The sequence below is a fragment of the Taudactylus pleione genome, unplaced genomic scaffold (assembly GCF_031769625.1).
Source record: "Taudactylus pleione unplaced genomic scaffold, aTauple2 ptg001421l, whole genome shotgun sequence".
Lineage (NCBI taxonomy): Eukaryota > Metazoa > Chordata > Amphibia > Anura > Myobatrachidae > Taudactylus > Taudactylus pleione.
The window spans coordinates 188,874-206,967 of NW_028285820.1; the positions used below are offsets into that span (position 1 = coordinate 188,874).

At 45.0% G+C, this 18,094-nt stretch overlaps 2 protein-coding genes across 2 annotated transcripts in view; one reads left to right on the top strand and one right to left on the bottom strand.

Annotated features, from left to right (window-relative positions):
* Window positions 1-18,094, bottom strand: part of LOC148442665 (uncharacterized) — a 210,378-nt gene that overhangs the window by 121,227 nt on the left and 71,057 nt on the right. The window contains exons 8-9 of the mRNA XM_088463621.1: window positions 9,873-10,245; window positions 4,236-4,238 (exon numbers count right to left, since the gene is read on the bottom strand). Coding sequence (XP_088319747.1) covers window positions 4,236-4,238; window positions 9,873-10,245 — 376 coding nt within the window. The remainder of the gene's footprint in view (window positions 1-4,235; window positions 4,239-9,872; window positions 10,246-18,094) is intronic.
* The window catches only part of LOC148442666 (uncharacterized), an 88,120-nt gene that overhangs the window by 50,251 nt on the left and 19,775 nt on the right, over window positions 1-18,094 (top strand). The gene's annotated exons all lie outside the window — the stretch shown is intronic.

The window sequence follows — 18,094 nt, forward strand, 5'->3', positions numbered from 1 at the left end:
TCCCCCAGAGGGAGGCCCGTCCCATCAGGCTGAGGACTTATCCTCTGTCTGGCACCCCAGGCCTGTTTCTAAAGCTGCATACACAACGATTTTTTGAACGATTATCGTTAAACGATATTGTTTGACGATAATCGTTTGAAATATCGTTCACTTTCTGAGTCAAACGATGAACGATCATCGTTCATGAGCGTTCACGTTTGTAGTTCAGTCAGACTTGTCAACTCAACGATTTTCATTAAGGGAATATGCAAAAATCGTTTGTAGTTCAAAAAAATCGTTCATTACACTTTAAAAAATCTGACAGATAATCTAACAGAAAATCGTTCAGAAAATCGTTGGTAACAAAATCGTTGTGTGTGTATGCAGCTTAAGGCTTAGAGGTCGACTTGGCCGCTGATTGTCTAGGGAAAGACTGTCCTTTGGGCTTTCCTTGAGAACGAAAGGACCAAAAGGAAGAGGTTCTAGCCTTTGAAGGAGCAAATGGCAAAATGCCTTTGATGCAAATGGCAGAAAAGCTGAAGGGCAAGGCTTCCAGGCCCATTTTGGAATCAGCATCCGCCATCCAGGAGTGTAACCACAAAGAGCAGCGAGCAGACACGGCTGCGGCCGAGACTCTGGAGGTCAGTAAGCTGGTATCCAAAGCAGCCTTACCAATATAGTCGGCTGCGACCATCATGTGGCCCACAAGAGACCTTTGAGCCTCAAAGGCCTCCTTGGGGAAGGTGTCCTCCAGAACATTTGCCCAGTTCTCAATGGCCTTAGCCACCCAAGAGATAGCCATGGACAGATGGGCCACAGCTCCAGAGAGAGTAAATTGATTTCAGGTATGTCTCCACCTTTCTGTCTGTAGAATCCTTCAGAGAAGAAATGGAAGGCACAGCAGAGTAGCGCTCTTAATCAGGTGAGTAACATGAGAATCCACTGCAGGTGATTTCCACTTCTTGCAATGACCCTCAGGGAACAGATAACATGAGACCAAATACTTTTGCGGTTGATACCTCTTACCAGCCGATTGCTAGGCCTCCGCCATGTGGTTTGCCAGCTGGTCAGAAAGAGGGAAAACTGCCGAAGTCACCGTAACCTGTTTAAACTCAGGGTATTTGGATTTAGGGGCAGGAACGTCATCCTCTATATCTAGTATGGATCGGACCACCCTTACCAATGCTGGAACATTAATAGCGGATTTGGGCTCCACCTCCAGTGCAGGGGAATCCGAATCAGACACCCCAGCCATTTCCCCATCATCTGATGACAAGTCCGTGTCTGAGAGTTGCGTAGACTGGGATGACAATACAGGACACCTTTAGATGCATTCTGAGGTCTTTCATTCCGCAACATGGTCTGACAGGCCATGGTAGATGAAGCTGCCAAACTCTGAAATGAACTAGAGAAAACATCCACCAGGGGGGTTGGACAGCTTGCGTAAGTCCCTGGAAGCAAATGACAGGTTGTTGTGGTACAAGAGGGGATTGCATGTAGAGCGGTAATCCCCGATAGGGAGCAACAGTTTGAGGCCCAGGAGTAGACTGCAATATTTGCGGGATACCCAGAGAGAGAAGGATGGCTGTTTGGTATTCCAATGAGCACACAATTCTGTAAATTAGCAGCTCCACCATTTTGTGAGTGACAGCAATCTCATTCTGTGAGAGTGCTGAATCTGCAGTTAACCACATTGTGTCATGGCATTCCATATCTGTATTATGCAAGGAACACATAAATTAAGGTGTCAGCCTTAATGATCGTAATTTGATTACTTTTTAGAGTTTGAGTGGCAGAAATTAAGTAGGTTTTGTGAAATTTCAGATCATGTCTAAGAAGCCCTAATGGGACATGTGAAACCTTAAGGTTTTTTGTCTATGGAATTTCAATGCTTTTTTAAAATGTATTAACTATCAGGGTTTGGAGGAGCAAACTGGGTCACCTGCAGGGGAGAAGAGCAACAAAATGGTACACTAGCGCAGGTGGAAGAGGGGCCGGCACACAGGAGGCGAGAGTCGGCTGCAGGGGTGGGCTGTATGTGTGCGGGGTAGCGACAGCAACGTGGGTGCGGAGGGGCAGCAGTGGGCGACAGAGGGTTCACCGGTACTGGGCATGCACCTGAGAAAATAAAATCAGTAAGTCACAAATGCACGGGCGCATCAGTGAGATCCATCTATGGGCCATTCAATTTGGAGCGAAAAGTCATCGCCGATGTCATTTTCGCCATTTTCACTTATCCCCATATTCAAATTTAAAGTCTTTTCGCAGGTGTGAAAAGTCTATGTAAAAAAACGGGGATAAGTTTTCACCACTGCTTAGGTGGCAAAAAAAATTGCAGAATTGGGGTATAGAATTAAAAAAAGTACCCTGCAGTCTTTGGAATGTTCCCTTAAAGTAATCTGTGTAAAAAAATTTTTAAAAAAACAAGCGTAGGACAGCCCAAAAAAAAATGTTTCATTTTGGGGGCGGAAAAGAAAAAAACTTGAGGGACAAACTTAAAAACTAGCGAAATTGACTCAGGGGGGGTCCCTAAGTATGCGGCAGGTGTTTTCTAGAATGCGGGTGGTTGCAGCAGGTGGATTTTTTAAGAATTTTTGGGGTGCATGTAAATGGGTGCAAGCATATTTTTTAAAATATGCTTGCACCCATTTACATGTACCCCAAATTTGATGGGACTAGTTATTTTTACAAAAAAAGAAAGCTAAATGCTATTCTTCACCACTTCTTCAAAGACGCATTAATGCACCTTCAACGGCTGTTTAAAAACCCCTATTACCTTCAGCATGCCAAATCGGGGGTACCCATAGTGATCCCCCATGTCAGACCATCTTTTGGTGGGTGACAGGAAGATTTCCCCAAAAGTGACAGGACTTTGATACTTACCTTTCCGCTGAATCCCGTTTTCGCCGATTCCTAATTGAATACGGGGATAAGTGGGCACACGCCCGATACTTTATCCCATTGAAAAACGGCGATGATGGTGAACAGTCTGACCACGGACTTTCTGCCTCTGAATATGGCCCTATGCATTTATGTTAAAAATTGAATGTGTAGTGTCCTTAGAGGACACTACTAATGTTCGTGTTGTTGTGTTTTTTTTTTGCCAAGACCCTGGATTGCCTACTTTGGAACGAAGAAGACAGATCCACGTATAGGAGGAGGAGAGTATGGACTTTTTATTACAGGTGCTCCATAGGATTATCTACTGGAGTAGAGGACATATTGGCTACAGGGATACATAGGTGAGTATGTGAGATAGTGAGTACGTGTGTGCGCATGTTAGTTTTAATAAAATTTTACTTTGTGTTCTGTGGTCTTTTAATATTGCTTTTGCTATGGTTCTCCAAGTACCAGCATGCAGGGGAGGCTTGCTGGGTACTGTAGTTCCGCAGCAAAAGCCAATATTTTAACTTTAATTGCACCACACTTTACATAATCAACCCGGCACCCACCAGACAGGGGTGCCGTGGATAGCCCCGGGCTATCAGCCTGGGATGCCCTGGAGAGGGGGTCCCCTTTATTGGGGGGGTCCCCAGCTCTCCAGGGATATCTGGCTTGATGCTTTCACTGGGGGGCTCGGTGAAAGGGCTTCCCTGGCTGTGGCATCACCCCCCCCCAGCTAGAACCGGACCGGTGCTTGTTCTGGTAAATCCAGGGGGACCCTACCCTTTTTTGCCTTGTATTTCCAGAACCAGGGATGGCTCAGAGCCCAGTGCTGGTTGTGCTGAATACGGGGGACCACCCTACGTCATTTGTCCCCCGTATTTTGTCAACCAGGACTGGTTATGAAAAGCCTGATACGGGTGAGCCCCACGTTTTTTGTCCCCTGTATTTAGCAAAACCAGTACTGGGTCTCCATAGCCCGGAGCTGGTTGTTGTTTTTGGGGGGGGAGGCCACGCCATTTTTTTTTATTTTAAACAGGCATTTTTTTTTTTTTAAATTAAACACAGAGGCACAGACGGATCTCACTGATCCTGTATTTCCTTCTGAGTCTGTTTATTTAAACACAGATGCAGGTATCACAGATCTTTCAGATCGGAGCATCTGTGTGCTGCTACCTCCCCTGGGTCCTAATGTCTGCACCACTGCCGCTAATGCCCTCTACCGTCCCCGTGTCCCGGCTGGAGCGAACGCCCACTACCCCCCAGGTCCCGGCCACAGCTAACGCCAGTATAATTCCCCATAGCTCATCGCCGCTACCGCCCGCAGATGACAGCCATCTTGGTGCACCGGAGTGAAGCCACAGTGCGTACACCTGCTGGAGGCTCCTATTGAGGCTGCGCAACAAATTGAAACTTTCTATCTGTATAATGGCGGGTTACTGAGGTAATAGTTTTAAAACTGTAACTTTCTCAATTACCTGAACCCCAAAAGGCCGACTGTGCCCTTATAATATATATATACGGAAAATCAGGAAGCGCAAAACTGAGTACCCACAAGGGATGCAAAACACTGGTCCAACAATACGGCACCGTGCAGCACACATGTGACAGACTCACAAATAATTGATATATAGAGATATATAATCAAGGAAACCTCCCCCCACACACCGGTCAGGGCTGTAGGAAAAGGAAAAGGATAGATACAGACTAACAGAATTGAGGAAAAAAAAAAGTCAGCGCTGGCATAAGTGACATACAATGCAGATAGAAAATACCTACTGCAACTTGGCACTACAATCAGCTGCCCAGATTCAGTGTCTGCTGTATACACTGACCCCAGGGGAAAGGTATACAGGGGGACTGGTCCGCACGCTTGTCCAGACAGATCTGCGATGCACCAGAGAAAATGGCCGCCGGAGACCTCAGAGGGGGCGTGGCCATAGGAGGAGAACAGCTCAGCATTGCCAGACCTTAGCGGAAAGGCGCGCTGTGCTGAGAAGCCGATAAACAGGGAAGGCTGTATCCCCTGGCCGGCAATAAACCCCTGGGATGCTGGTTCCCGCTACCAGTTTCAAATCCCTGGTGGTCTAGTGGACACGCAGGGTATGAGGGGCCTGCGGCCACTGGCAGCACCTCCGGTCTGTCCCCAGAGACTGGAGGTAAAGACTGCTTAACACGCAGATCTCCGCAAATGGTGATCCGCTCTTACCTGTCCCCGTAGACCCGGCAGCAGTCCAGGGAGTCTCGCGGAGTCTGGCTAGCACATGCTCCGAAGTCCCGCTGAGATCCCCAGATCTGTACTGGCATCGCAGCGTCGGCGGGGTGAAGAAGCGGCAGCGCAGACTGCCTATGGACAGTCCGACGCTGCCGCTCTGAAGAGTGAAAAGAAAAAAACTATCAACTCATAAAAATAAAATATCTTTGGGGCTGCTAATCAGCCCCCCTGCGCAAACAGTGACCCGACTATGGCCGGGCACAACTAGAACTGAGGTGCCCCTGGCTCGGGGTACAGAGGAGGATGGTCCAGTGCATCCTGGGAGAAAAGCTTTTAACTGTGTGGTGCCCAGGATCCAGCTATACCCTAAGGTCTTCCTGTGGAGCCTATGGACCCTGAAGAAGAAAGATTATATGGAAATTAGTTACTGTGTAACTATAATAAGACGTGCCCGGCTGTACCCCAACATCTCATACTGTGTAACTATAATAAGACGTGCCCGGCTGTACCCCAACATCTCCATACTGTGTAACTATAATAAGACGTGCCTGACTGTACCCCAACATCTCCATACTGTGTAACTATAATAAGACGTGCCCGGCTGTACCCCAACATCTCCATACTGTGTAACTATAATAAGATGTGCCCGGCTGTACCCCAACATCTCCATACTGTGTAACTATAATAAGACGTGCCCGGCTGTACCCCAACATCTCCATACTGTGTAACTATAATAAGTGCCCGGCTGTACCCAACATCTCCATACTGTGTAACTATAATAAGATGTGCCCGGCTGTACCCCTACATCTCATACTGTGTAACTATAATAAGACATGCCCGGCTGTACCCCAACATCTCCATACTGTGTAACTATAATAAGACGTGCCCGGCTGTACCCCAACATCTCCATACTGTGTAACTATAATAAGACGTGCCCGGCTTTACCCCAACATCTCATACTGTGTCCCTATAATAAGACGTGCCCGGCTGTACCCCAACATCTCCATACTGTGTCCCTATAATAAGACGTGCCCGGCTGTACCCCAACATCTCCTACTGTGTAACTATAATAAGACGTGCCCGGCTGTACCCCAACATCTCCATACTGTGTAACTATAATAAGACGTGCCCGGCTGTACCCCAACATCCCCATACTGTGTAACTATAATAAAACGTGCCCGGCTGTACCCCAACATCTCCATACTGTGTAACTATAATAAGATGTGCCCGGCTGTACCCCTACATCTCATACTGTGTAACTATAATAAGACATGCCCGGCTGTACCCCAACATCTCCATACTGTGTAACTATAATAAGACGTGCCCGGCTGTACCCCAACATCTCCATACTGTGTAACTATAAGATGTGCCCGGCTGTACCCCAACATCTCCATACTGTGTAACTAGAAGACGTGCCCGGCTGTACCCCAACATCTCCATACAGTCAGTGGCCGCGATTGTGTGAGCTCCTGGAGCAATTAAATTCAGCGTGGTGCTAAGTCGGAGAATGCCAGTTCTCACAACTTAACCTGGGTATTTAGTCATGAGAACCGTCATTCTCCGACTAAAGTGAAGGCTGCGAAGCGGTTAGTGCCGGGGTAAGTCGTCAAACAGCCGCGTGGCCGGAGATTCCATTGGATTTCTCCTCGCACCCTCAGAAACATCGACCAATATTGAATGGCGCCCAATGACTTCATCATATATTTGGCGATGTTTCTCATGAGGAGGATTAGGGTGCAGCAGTAACACTGGCCGGGGAGTAATCACTAAAAATTACAAAGGGGGAGATGTACCAAACCTTACAGAAGGTTTGTGGAGAAGTTGCCCTTAGCAACCAATCAGCTTCTGTCATTTCACTGACTGTACTTGATAATGATAGCTAGAAGCCGATTGGCTGCTGTGGGCAATTTCTCCTCTGTATCTCTCTCTAAGGCGTCATACACTTCCCCCAGATTCTTTCTCTTATGACATGTTATGTACTATGGGTGCAACATCTGGGCTTAAACCTGGGATGCACTGAATTCAGACCTTACCTATATGCTACACTGTAATGGTTGTTACACGGAGCTAAAACAGTCACTACTAATAGAGTGCAGGCATGGTCTATACATTATATCACACACAGGTCATACTAGCTGCACCCTGCTGTGTCCTCACACTCTCCATATCTCCATCTCAGTATGTGTAACAGAGTGCAGGCATGGTCTATACATTATATCACACACAGGACATACTAGCTGCACCCTGCTGTGTCCTCACACTCTCCGTATCTCCATCTCAGTATGTGTAACAGAGTGCAGGCATGGTCTATACATTATATCACACACAGGACATACTAGCTGTATCCTGCTGTGTCCTCACACTCTCCGTATCTCCATCTCAGTATGTGTAACAGAGTGCAGGCATGGTCTATACATTATATCACACACAGGACATACTAGCTGTATCCTGCTGTGTCCTCACACTCTCCGTATCTCCATCTCAGTATGTGTAACAGAGTGCAGGCATGGTCTATACATTATATCACACACAGGTCATACTAGCTGTATCCTGCTGTGTCCTCACACTCTCCATATCTCCATCTCAGTATGTGTAACAGAGTGCAGGCATGGTCTATACATTATATCATACACAGGACATACTAGCTGTATCCTGCTGTGTCCTCACACTCTCCATATCTCCATCTCAGTATGTGTAACAGAGTGCAGGCATGGCCTATACATTATATCACACACAGGTCATACTAGCTGTATCCTGCTGTGTCCTCACACTCTCCGTATCTCCATCTCAGTATGTGTAACAGAGTGCAGGCATGGTCTATACATTATATCACACCCAGGTCATACTAGCTGTATCCTGCTGTGTCCTCACACTCTCCATATCTCTATCTAAGTATGTGTAACAGAGTGCAGGCATGGTCTATACATTATATCACACACAGGACATACTAGCTGTATCCTGCTGTGTCCTCACACTCTCCATATCTCCATCTCAGTATGTGTAACAGAGTGCAGGCATGGTCTATGCATTATATCACACACAGGTCATACTAGCTGTATCCTGCTGTGTCCTCACACTCTCCATATCTCCATCTCAGTATGTGTAACAGAGTGCAGGCATGGTCTATACATTATATCACACACAGGTCATACTAGCTGCACCCTACTGTGTCCTCACACTCTCCATATCTCCATCTCAGTATGTGTAACAGAGTGCAGGCATGGTCTATGCATTATATCACACACAGGTCATACTAGCTGTATCCTGCTGTGTCCTCACACTCTCCATATCTCCATCTCAGTATGTGTAACAGAGTGCAGGCATGGTCTATACATTATATCACACACAGGTCATACTAGCTGTATCCTGCTGTGTCCTCACACTCTCCATATCTCCATCTCAGTATGTGTAACAGAGTGCAGGCATGGTCTATACATTATATCACACACAGGTCATACTAGCTATATCCTGCGGTGTCCTCACACTCTCCATATCTCCATCTCAGTATGTGTAACAGAGTGCAGGCATGGTCTATACATTATATCACACACAGGTCATACTAGCTGCACCCTGCTGTGTCCTCACACTCTCCATATCTCCATCTCAGTATGTGTAACAGAGTGCAGGCATGGTCTATACATTATATCACACACAGGTCATACTAGCTGCACCCTGCTGTGTCCTCACACTCTCCGTATCTCCATTTCAGTATGTGTAACAGAGTGCAGGCATGGTCTATACATTATATCACACACAGGTCCTACTAGCTGCACCCTGCTGTGTCCTCACACTCTCCATATCTCCATCTCAGTATGTGTAACAGAGTGCAGGCATGGTCTATACATTATATCACACACAGGTCATACTAGCTGCATCCTGCTGTGTCCTCACACTCTCCATATCTCTATCTCAGTATGTGTAACAGAGTGCAGGCATGGTCTATACATTATATCACACACAGGTCATACTAGCTGCACCCTGCTGTGTCCTCACACTCTCCGGATCTCCATCTCAGTATGTGTAACAGAGTGCAGGCATGGTCTATACATTATATCACACACAGGACATACTAGCTGTATCCTCACACTCTCCATATCTCCATCTCAGTATGTGTAACAGAGTGCAGGCATGGTCTATACATTATATCACACACAGGTCATACTATCTGCACCCTGCTGTGTCCTCACACTCTCCGGATCTCCATCTCAGTATGTGTAACAGAGTGCAGGCATGGTCTATACATTATATCACACACAGGACATACTAGCTGTATCCTGCTGTGTACTCACACTCTCCTTATCTCCATTTCAGTATGTGTAAGAGTGCAGGCATGGTCTATACATTATATCACACACAGGACATACTAGCTGCACCCTGCTGTGTCCTCACACTCTCCATATCTCCATCTCAGTATGTGTAACAGAGTGCAGACATGGTCTATACATTATATCACACACAGGACATACTAGCTGTACCCTGCTGTGTCCTCACACTCTCTGAATCTCCATCTCAGTATGTGTAACAGAGTGCAGGCATGGCTGATGGCTCCTGATGTATGAGATACACCAGAGAGTGTGGGGAGGAGACTGGTCAGATCTCTGGGCTGGTAACACACAGTGACATGGGAGGGGGAGAGCAGGAGTATAATAGGGGCTGATGGCTCCTGACTCCCCCACTGTGCATATACATTTTATTCATTAGTTTGTACTGACAGAGGAGGGTGTAGGATAAGAGATTGCTGTAGTGATTGAACAGAGTATGTGACTCTTTTCTGCAATAAGTGTTTATTACTCACCTGTGCTGATATCTGTAGGGATTTCCTCCTCTTTACACTTCTGATCACCCCTCACATACGTCTCTTCTTCTCCCTCTGTATCGTCTGCCTTTATATCAGTCACATCCATCTCTTCTTCTCCCTCTGTATCTTCTTCCTTTATATCAGTCACATATGTCTCTTCTTCTCCCTCTATATCTTCTGTCTTCATATCAGTCAAATACGTCTCTTCTTCTCCCTCTGTATCTTTTGCCTTCATATCAGTCACATACGTCTCTTCTTCTCCCTCTATAACTTCTGCCTTCATATCAGTCACATACGTCTCTTCTCCCTCTATAACTTCTACCTTTATATCAGTCACATACGTCTCTTCTTCTCCCTCTGTATCTTCTACCTTCATATCAACAAGATCTTCACTCTAAATGACCCATAAAATAATCAAGTCTAATTTAATTGAGAATAAACAGTAAAATAATCAGTGTATAATACACACACAGATTCTCTATAGATCATATAGTCACAGTCACTTTGGTATACTGGTATCTACCTGATGCTCCTGTAGGGTTCTGTGACTCTCCTCTGTACAATCCTGTGAATAAAGACGATGGGGACATCTCTCTGTGGTATTTCTATTACTGGGTCCATCTATAGGAAACACAGTGACTGAGTACATTGTATATATGTGCTTATCAGGTAATGTGTGTATATAGGGCTCCCAAACCTGCTCTACCCTATACAATAAATGACATTCTCCTCTTACCCAGTGATGTGAGGGGCCGGTGATTCTCCATCATCGCGTCCTTGTACAGACCCATGTTCCTCTATATATTCCCTCTTCTGCATGGAGACATAGACAGTGACATCCTGACACCTTATAGGAACCTGACACACAATGATATAGTCATCTCCCAGACACATCCCCTGGTTGTACTGTCATGTATTATTACTACAGATATAAGTGATGTTACAGTGACACTCTCAGATCCCCTCACCTCCCCAGTCATGTCCCTGTATTATTAATATAGATATAAGTGATGTCACTGTGATACTCCCAGATCCCCTCACCTCCCCAGTCATGTCCCTGTATTATTACTATAGATATAAGTGATGTCACTGTGACACTCCCAGATCCCCTCACCTCCCCAGTCATGTCCCTGTATTATTACTATAGATATAAGTGATGTCACTATGACACTCCCCTGTATTTAGGCGTCGATCCAATTAGACATGACAGTCGCATCCACGAGTAAGTACAGCTATATGCCACACTTACAGTGCCACCACACACATATAAATATCCATGGTTGCGGGGCTAGATCGGGCCATGAGTGGAGCAGGTTGCAGGTTAGTTGGTGGCGATAACTCACCCCTTTGCGTCTACTTGAATCAAAGCCATAGTATTCCCAGTCATTTCACTCCTGTCTTTGTCTTTAATATAGCATATACACTAGATAAGCTCACTTAAAAAAACAGGGATCATACTTAAACGTGCACCACCGAAAGATGTAGTTTGAAATCTGAGAGCTCTCATGGTAAAGGTTGTTTTAAATTACAAAAAAAGCTCTATTTACTCAGGTAGTTACTGTGAGAGGCAATATGTGTATGTGTGTGTGTATGTGGTCGGGTGATAAGTGAGGGGTTATATTTTGCAACAAAGGTTAGTTTCTTTTTATCACTCTATATCAGCTCTAAGAAATATGGTGATAGAGAATCAGCCTTTAGTCACATCTCCATCTAACAGCACTAGTAATACATGTGTCCTGTTATTCCCTAATAACTACAGGGTTATTACATCTGATGCTCCATCTACCACTGATCTGTATTATTGTATTACTGAGAATCAGACCTTAGTCACATCTCCATCTAACACCACTAGTAATACATGTGTCCTGTTATTCCCTAATAACTACAGGATATTACAGCTGATGCTCCGTCTACCACTGATCTGTATTATTGTATTACTGAGAATCAGACCTTAGTCACATCTCCATCTAACACCACTAGTAATACATGTGTCCTGTTATTCCCTAATAACTACAGGGTTATTACATCTGATGCTCCATCTACCACTGATCTGTATTATTGTATTACTGAGAATCAGACTTAGTCACATCTCCATCTAACACCACTAGTAATAAATGTGTCCTGTTATTCCCTAATAACTACAGGGTTATTACAGCTGATGCTCCATCTACCACTGATCTGTATTATTGTATTACTGAGAATCAGCCCTTAGTCACATCTCCACCTAACACCACTAGTAATACATGTGTCCTGTTATTCCCTAATAACTACAGGGATATTACATCTAATGCTCCATCTACCACTGATCTGTATTATTGTATTACTGAGGATGATATTAGTGGTTTTTGCCAACCAAGAGGAAATTGTTACCTACATGTGCATCTAAATTGGCAAAAAAATGTATGGTATGTACTAAGGGTCACATCTGTGAGAGAACCTGGCAATCGGGTCCCTTGTTTCATCCTCGTCTACCCAGAGGCCAGACTTTGTGAGAGAGAAAAGATCCAGACTAATATATAGTAATGTTCTTTATTGTGTTATTTATTAATGTGTGACATCCTGTACAAGGAGACGGCTGGGAGACGGGAATAATAATAAATCACAGGATAGTGACAATCTTACCTGTGGAAGTGTTCTTATGTCCACTTCAAGTGTCTGCAATAATCAGAGGCTTGGGTAAAACCCCTGTATAAGAGGGAAGAAACTACATATGAGATAAATAGAAAATGTCAGATATCAATTACCTACATAACGCATAAACACAAACAGGACCTAAATAAAGCATAACCACAAATAGCACCTACATAGAGCATAACCACAAATAGCACCTACATAGAGCATAACCACAAATAGCACCTACATAGAGCATAAACACAAACAGGACCTACATAGAGCATAACCACAAATAGCACCTACATAGAGCATAACTACAAATAGCACCTACATAGAGCATAACCACAAATAGCACCTACATAGAGCATAACTACAAATAGCACCTACATAGAGCATAACCACAAATAGCACCTACATAGAGCATAACCACAAATAGCACCTACATAGCGCATAAACACAAACAGGACCTACATAGAGCATAACCACAAATAGCACCTACATAGAGCATAAACACAAATAGCACCTACATAGAGCATAACCACAAATAGCACCTACATAGAGCATAAACACAAATAGCACTACATAGAGCATAACCACAAATAGCACCTACATAGATCATAAACACAAATAGCACCTACATAGATCATAACCACAAATAGCACCTACATAGAGCATAACCACAAATAGGACCTACACAGAGCATAACCACAAATAGGACCTACATAGAGCATAACCACAAATAGCACCTACATAGAGCATAACCACAAATAGGACCTAGCGTTCCCGCTAGGCTGTTTCAGCGGGCGCCTTGCTCTGCCCTATTTCTGAAGGGCAGAAAGCACCCTGCCCTCCAGCGCGGAGCCCTGCTGAAACAGCCTTCGGGTTCCGTCCTCCATCCGCGGGCTGCAGTGTCCCGTGGGTGGGGAAAACGGCAGAGCGGAGGTCACCGCCGGTGAACGGATTCCATCACAGTGACCGCAGTGCTTGGGGGCTGCCCGGCTTGTCCGTAAGTACCGGGCATGCCCCCAAGAGTGACGAAAAGGGGACGCGTCACTTTTCAGTGACCATGCCCCCTTTTCGGGCGCATGCGCCTTCGACGCACGCAGAAGTGCCCTTACTCTAGATCTGGTTCCCTGCCTGTCACCGGACCTAGAGTGAAAACTAAGGACCTACAGAGAGCATAACCACAAACAGAACCTACATAGAGCATAACCAGAAATAGGACCTACATAGAGCATAACCACAAACAGGACCTACATAGAGCATAACCAGAAACAGGACCTACATAGAGCATAACCAGAAATAGCACCTACATAGAGCATAACCAGAAGCAGGACCTACATAGAGCATAACCACATACAGGACCTACATAGAGTATAACCACATACAGGACCTACATAGAGCATAACCACATACAGGATCTACATAGATCATAACCAGAAATAGGACCTACATGTAATCAGAGCAGCGATATAATAAATCAAGAAGCATCACAAAAAACATGTAAAGGATGACAGATCATTAATGACCCGGTTGGACAAGAACTCCGGCAACTGCTGACTGACACTAAATTGACGCGTACGCGCAATGTAGCAAATTTCAGCAAATCTCTATTCAAAAACATGGTTGAGATTCAGGTGAGAGGGAATACTATATGGAGGTGTTGGAATGGGCATTTCAGTGCAACACAAAAGGTACTGCTGCCCATTCCTACCATCACTTTGGTGGCAGTCGCCTTGCACGTCCGCTCTTTCTGTACGCCAGTCACTAATCTGCTCAGGGTTAGTACTGCTCATGGGCAGGATGCGGGGGCCAGGTTAGAGGACAGAGCTGCAGACAGAACTGTAGTGATCAGCCTAGCACCCTGCTCCTGTCACAACCCATGCAGTTCCTTTTTCCTGTCTGGGGTGTCACTAACTGATCTGGTGGTTCTAGCACACTATGGTATGTATCTCAGCAGTTTGTTGCATTAGCAAGTAATATCACATATCAGTGTGTGCTGGGAGCTGTGTTATTCCCCCTCATATATCACCTACAGTGCCCTCTCTGTTATATAATAATAATAATAATACCACATATCAGTGTGTGCTGGGAGCTGTGTTATTCCCCTTTATATAGCACTGTACAGTTCCATCCCCCTATATAATAATAATACCACGCATCAATGCCCGCATCCCCCTATATAATAATAATACCACGCATCAATGCGTGCTGAGAGCTGTGATATTCATCCTCATATATTACTGTAAGGTCCCCTCTCCCCTATATAATAATAATACCACATATCAGTGTGTGCCGGGAGATGTGTTATTCCCCTTCATATATCACTGGGCCTGATTCAGCATTTATAGCAATAGCAACTGTATACGCAGATTCAGCAATAGTCACTGCGCATTCACCACACGTGTGCTGCGATCACACTGCCATTATGGACGCAGAGCAGAATCCATCGCAGAGTGAGTGACAGGCTGTAAACGGTTTGGGGTGGTGACGGGCGAGCTTGTCCGTTTGAATGGGCATGCATAAATTAGCCACTGCGATGACATACACAGCTTGAGTACTCACGGCGTGACACAAGGCTTGAAGTTCTGCGTAGGGTCTGACGTGCCTTAATTGCGTGATGGGCCGATGTTCGTCAATGTTACCAATGTTTACACTAGATTGCAAGGTAAGACGGATGTGAGTAAACAGAAGTGGGCGTCTTAATGGCGGCTGAGCTTTTGCAATTACTAACATTGTCGCAGTTTCAATGCATGCGTATTTGCAGCTAAGAATGCAGTTGAGAGCCGTGCTGAATCAGACCCACTGTACAGTCCCCTCTCACATATATAAAAATACCACATAGTGTGTTCTGGGAGCTGTGCTATTCCTCCTCATATATCACTGTACGGTCTCCTCTCCCCCTATATAATAATATCACCTATCAGTGTGCGCTGGGAGCTGTGTTATTCCCTCTCATATCACTGTACAGTCCCCTCTCACCTATATAAAAATACCACATATCAGTGTGTTCTGGGAGCTGTGTTATTCCTCCTCATATATCACTGTACGGTCCCCTCTCCCCTATATAATAACAATACCACATATCAGTGTGTGCTGGGAGCTGTGTTATTCCCCCTCATATATCACTGTACAGTCCTCTCTTCCCTATGTAATATTGACACCACATATCCGTGTGCGCTAGAAACTGTGTTATTCTCCCTAATATATCACTGCACGGTCTTCTCCCTAAATAATAATAATAATATCACATATAAGTCAGTGCTGGGAGCTGTGTTATTCCCCTCATATATTACTGTATAGTCCCCTCTCCCCTATATTATAATACCACATACCAGTGTGTGCCAGGAGATGTGTTATTCTCCCTCATATATCACTGTACAGTCCCCTCTCTCCCTATATAATAATAATACCAAATATCAGTCTGTGCTGGGAGCTGTGTTATTCCCCCTCATATATCACTGTATGGTCCCCTCTCCCCTATAGAATAAAACCACATATCAGTGTGTGCTGGGAACTGTGTTATTCCCCTCAAATATCACTGTACAGTCCCCTCTCCCCCTATATAATAATACCAAATATCAGTGTGTGCCGGGAGCTGTGTTATTCCCTCTCATATATCACTGTACAGTCCCCTCTTCCCTATATAATAATAATACCATATATCAGTGTGAGCTGGGAGCTGTTATTCCACCTCATATATCACTGTAGAGTTCCCACTTCCATATATAATAATACCACATATCAGTGTGAGCTGGGAGCTGTGTTATTACCCCCTCATATGTCACTGCACAGTCCCCTCCCCCCTATATAATGATAATACCACACATCAATGCGTGCTGAGAGCTGTGATATTCATCCTCATATATTACTGTATGGTCCCCTCTCCCCTATATAATACCACATATCAGTGTGTGCCGGGAGATGTGTTATTCCCCTTCATATATCACTGGGCCTGATTCAGCATTTATAGCAATTGCAACTGTATACGCAGATTCAGCAATAGTTACTGCGCATTCACCACACGTGTGCAGCGATAACACTGCCATTATGGACGCAGAGCAGAATCCATCGCAGAGTGAGTGACAGGCTGTAAGCGGTTTGGGGTGGTGACGGGCGAGCTTGTCCGTTTGAATGGGCATGCATAAATTAGCCACTGCGATGGCATACACAGCTTGAGTACTCACTGCGTGAGACAAGGCTTGAAGTTCTGCGTAGGGTCTGACGTGCCTTAATTGCGTGATGGGCCGATGTTCGTCGATGTTACCAATGTTTACACTAGATTGCAAGGTAAGACGGATGTGAGTAAACAGAAGTGGGCGTCTTAATGGCGGCTGAGCTTTTTCAATCACTAACATTGTCGCAGTTTCAATGCATGCGTATTTGCAGCTAAGAATGCAGTTGAGAGCATTGCTGAATCAGACCCACTGTACAGTCCCCTCTCACCTATATAATAATACCACATATCAGTGTGTGCTGGGAGCTGTGCTATTCCCCCTCATATATCACTGTACGGTCCCCTCTCCTCTATATAATAATAATACCACATATCAGTGTGTGCTGGTAGCTGTGCTATTCCCCCTCATATATCACTGTACAGTCCCCTCTTCCCTATGTAATAATACCACATATCAGTGTGCGCTAGAAACTATGTTATTCTCCCTAATATATCACTGCATGGTCTTCCCCCTAAATAATAATAATACCACATATCAGTGTGTGCTGGGAGCTGTTATTCCCCCTCATATATCACTGTATAGACCCCTCTTCCCTATATTATAATACAACATACCAGTGTGTGCCAGGAGCTGTTATTCCCCCTCATATATCACCGTACAGTCCCCTCTCCCTCTATATAATAATAATATTATCACATATCAGTGTGTGCTGGGAGCTGTGTTATTCCCCCTCATATATCACTGTACGGTCCCCTCTCCCCTATATAATAAAACCACATATCAGTGTGTGCTGGGAACTGTGTTATTCCCCTCATATATCACTGTACAGTCCCCTCTCCCCCTATATAATAATAATAATACCACATATCAGTGTGTGCTGGGAGCTGTGTTATTCCCCCTCATATATCACTGTACAGTCCCCTCTCCCCTATATAATAATAATAATACCACATATCAGTGTGTGCTGGGAGCTGTGTTATTCCCCCTCATATATCACTGTAGTGTCCCATCCCCCCTATATAATAATAATACCACATATCAGTGTGTGCTGGGAGCTGTGTTATTCGCCTCATATCACTGTACGGTCCCCTCTCCCCTATATAATAATAATACCACATATCAGTGTGTGCTGGGAGCTGTGTTATTCCCCCTCATATATCACTGTACAGTCCCCTCTCCCCTATATAATAATAATAATACCACATATCAGTGTGTGCTGGGAGCTGTGTTATTCCCCCTCATATATCACTGTAGTGTCCCCTCCCCCCTATATAATAATAATACCACATATCAGTGTGTGCTGGGAGCTGTGTTATTCGCCTCATATCACTGTACGGTCCCCTCTCCCCTATATAATAATAATACCACATATCAGTGTGTGCTGGGAGCTGTGTTATTCCCCCTCATATATCACTGTACAGTCCCCTC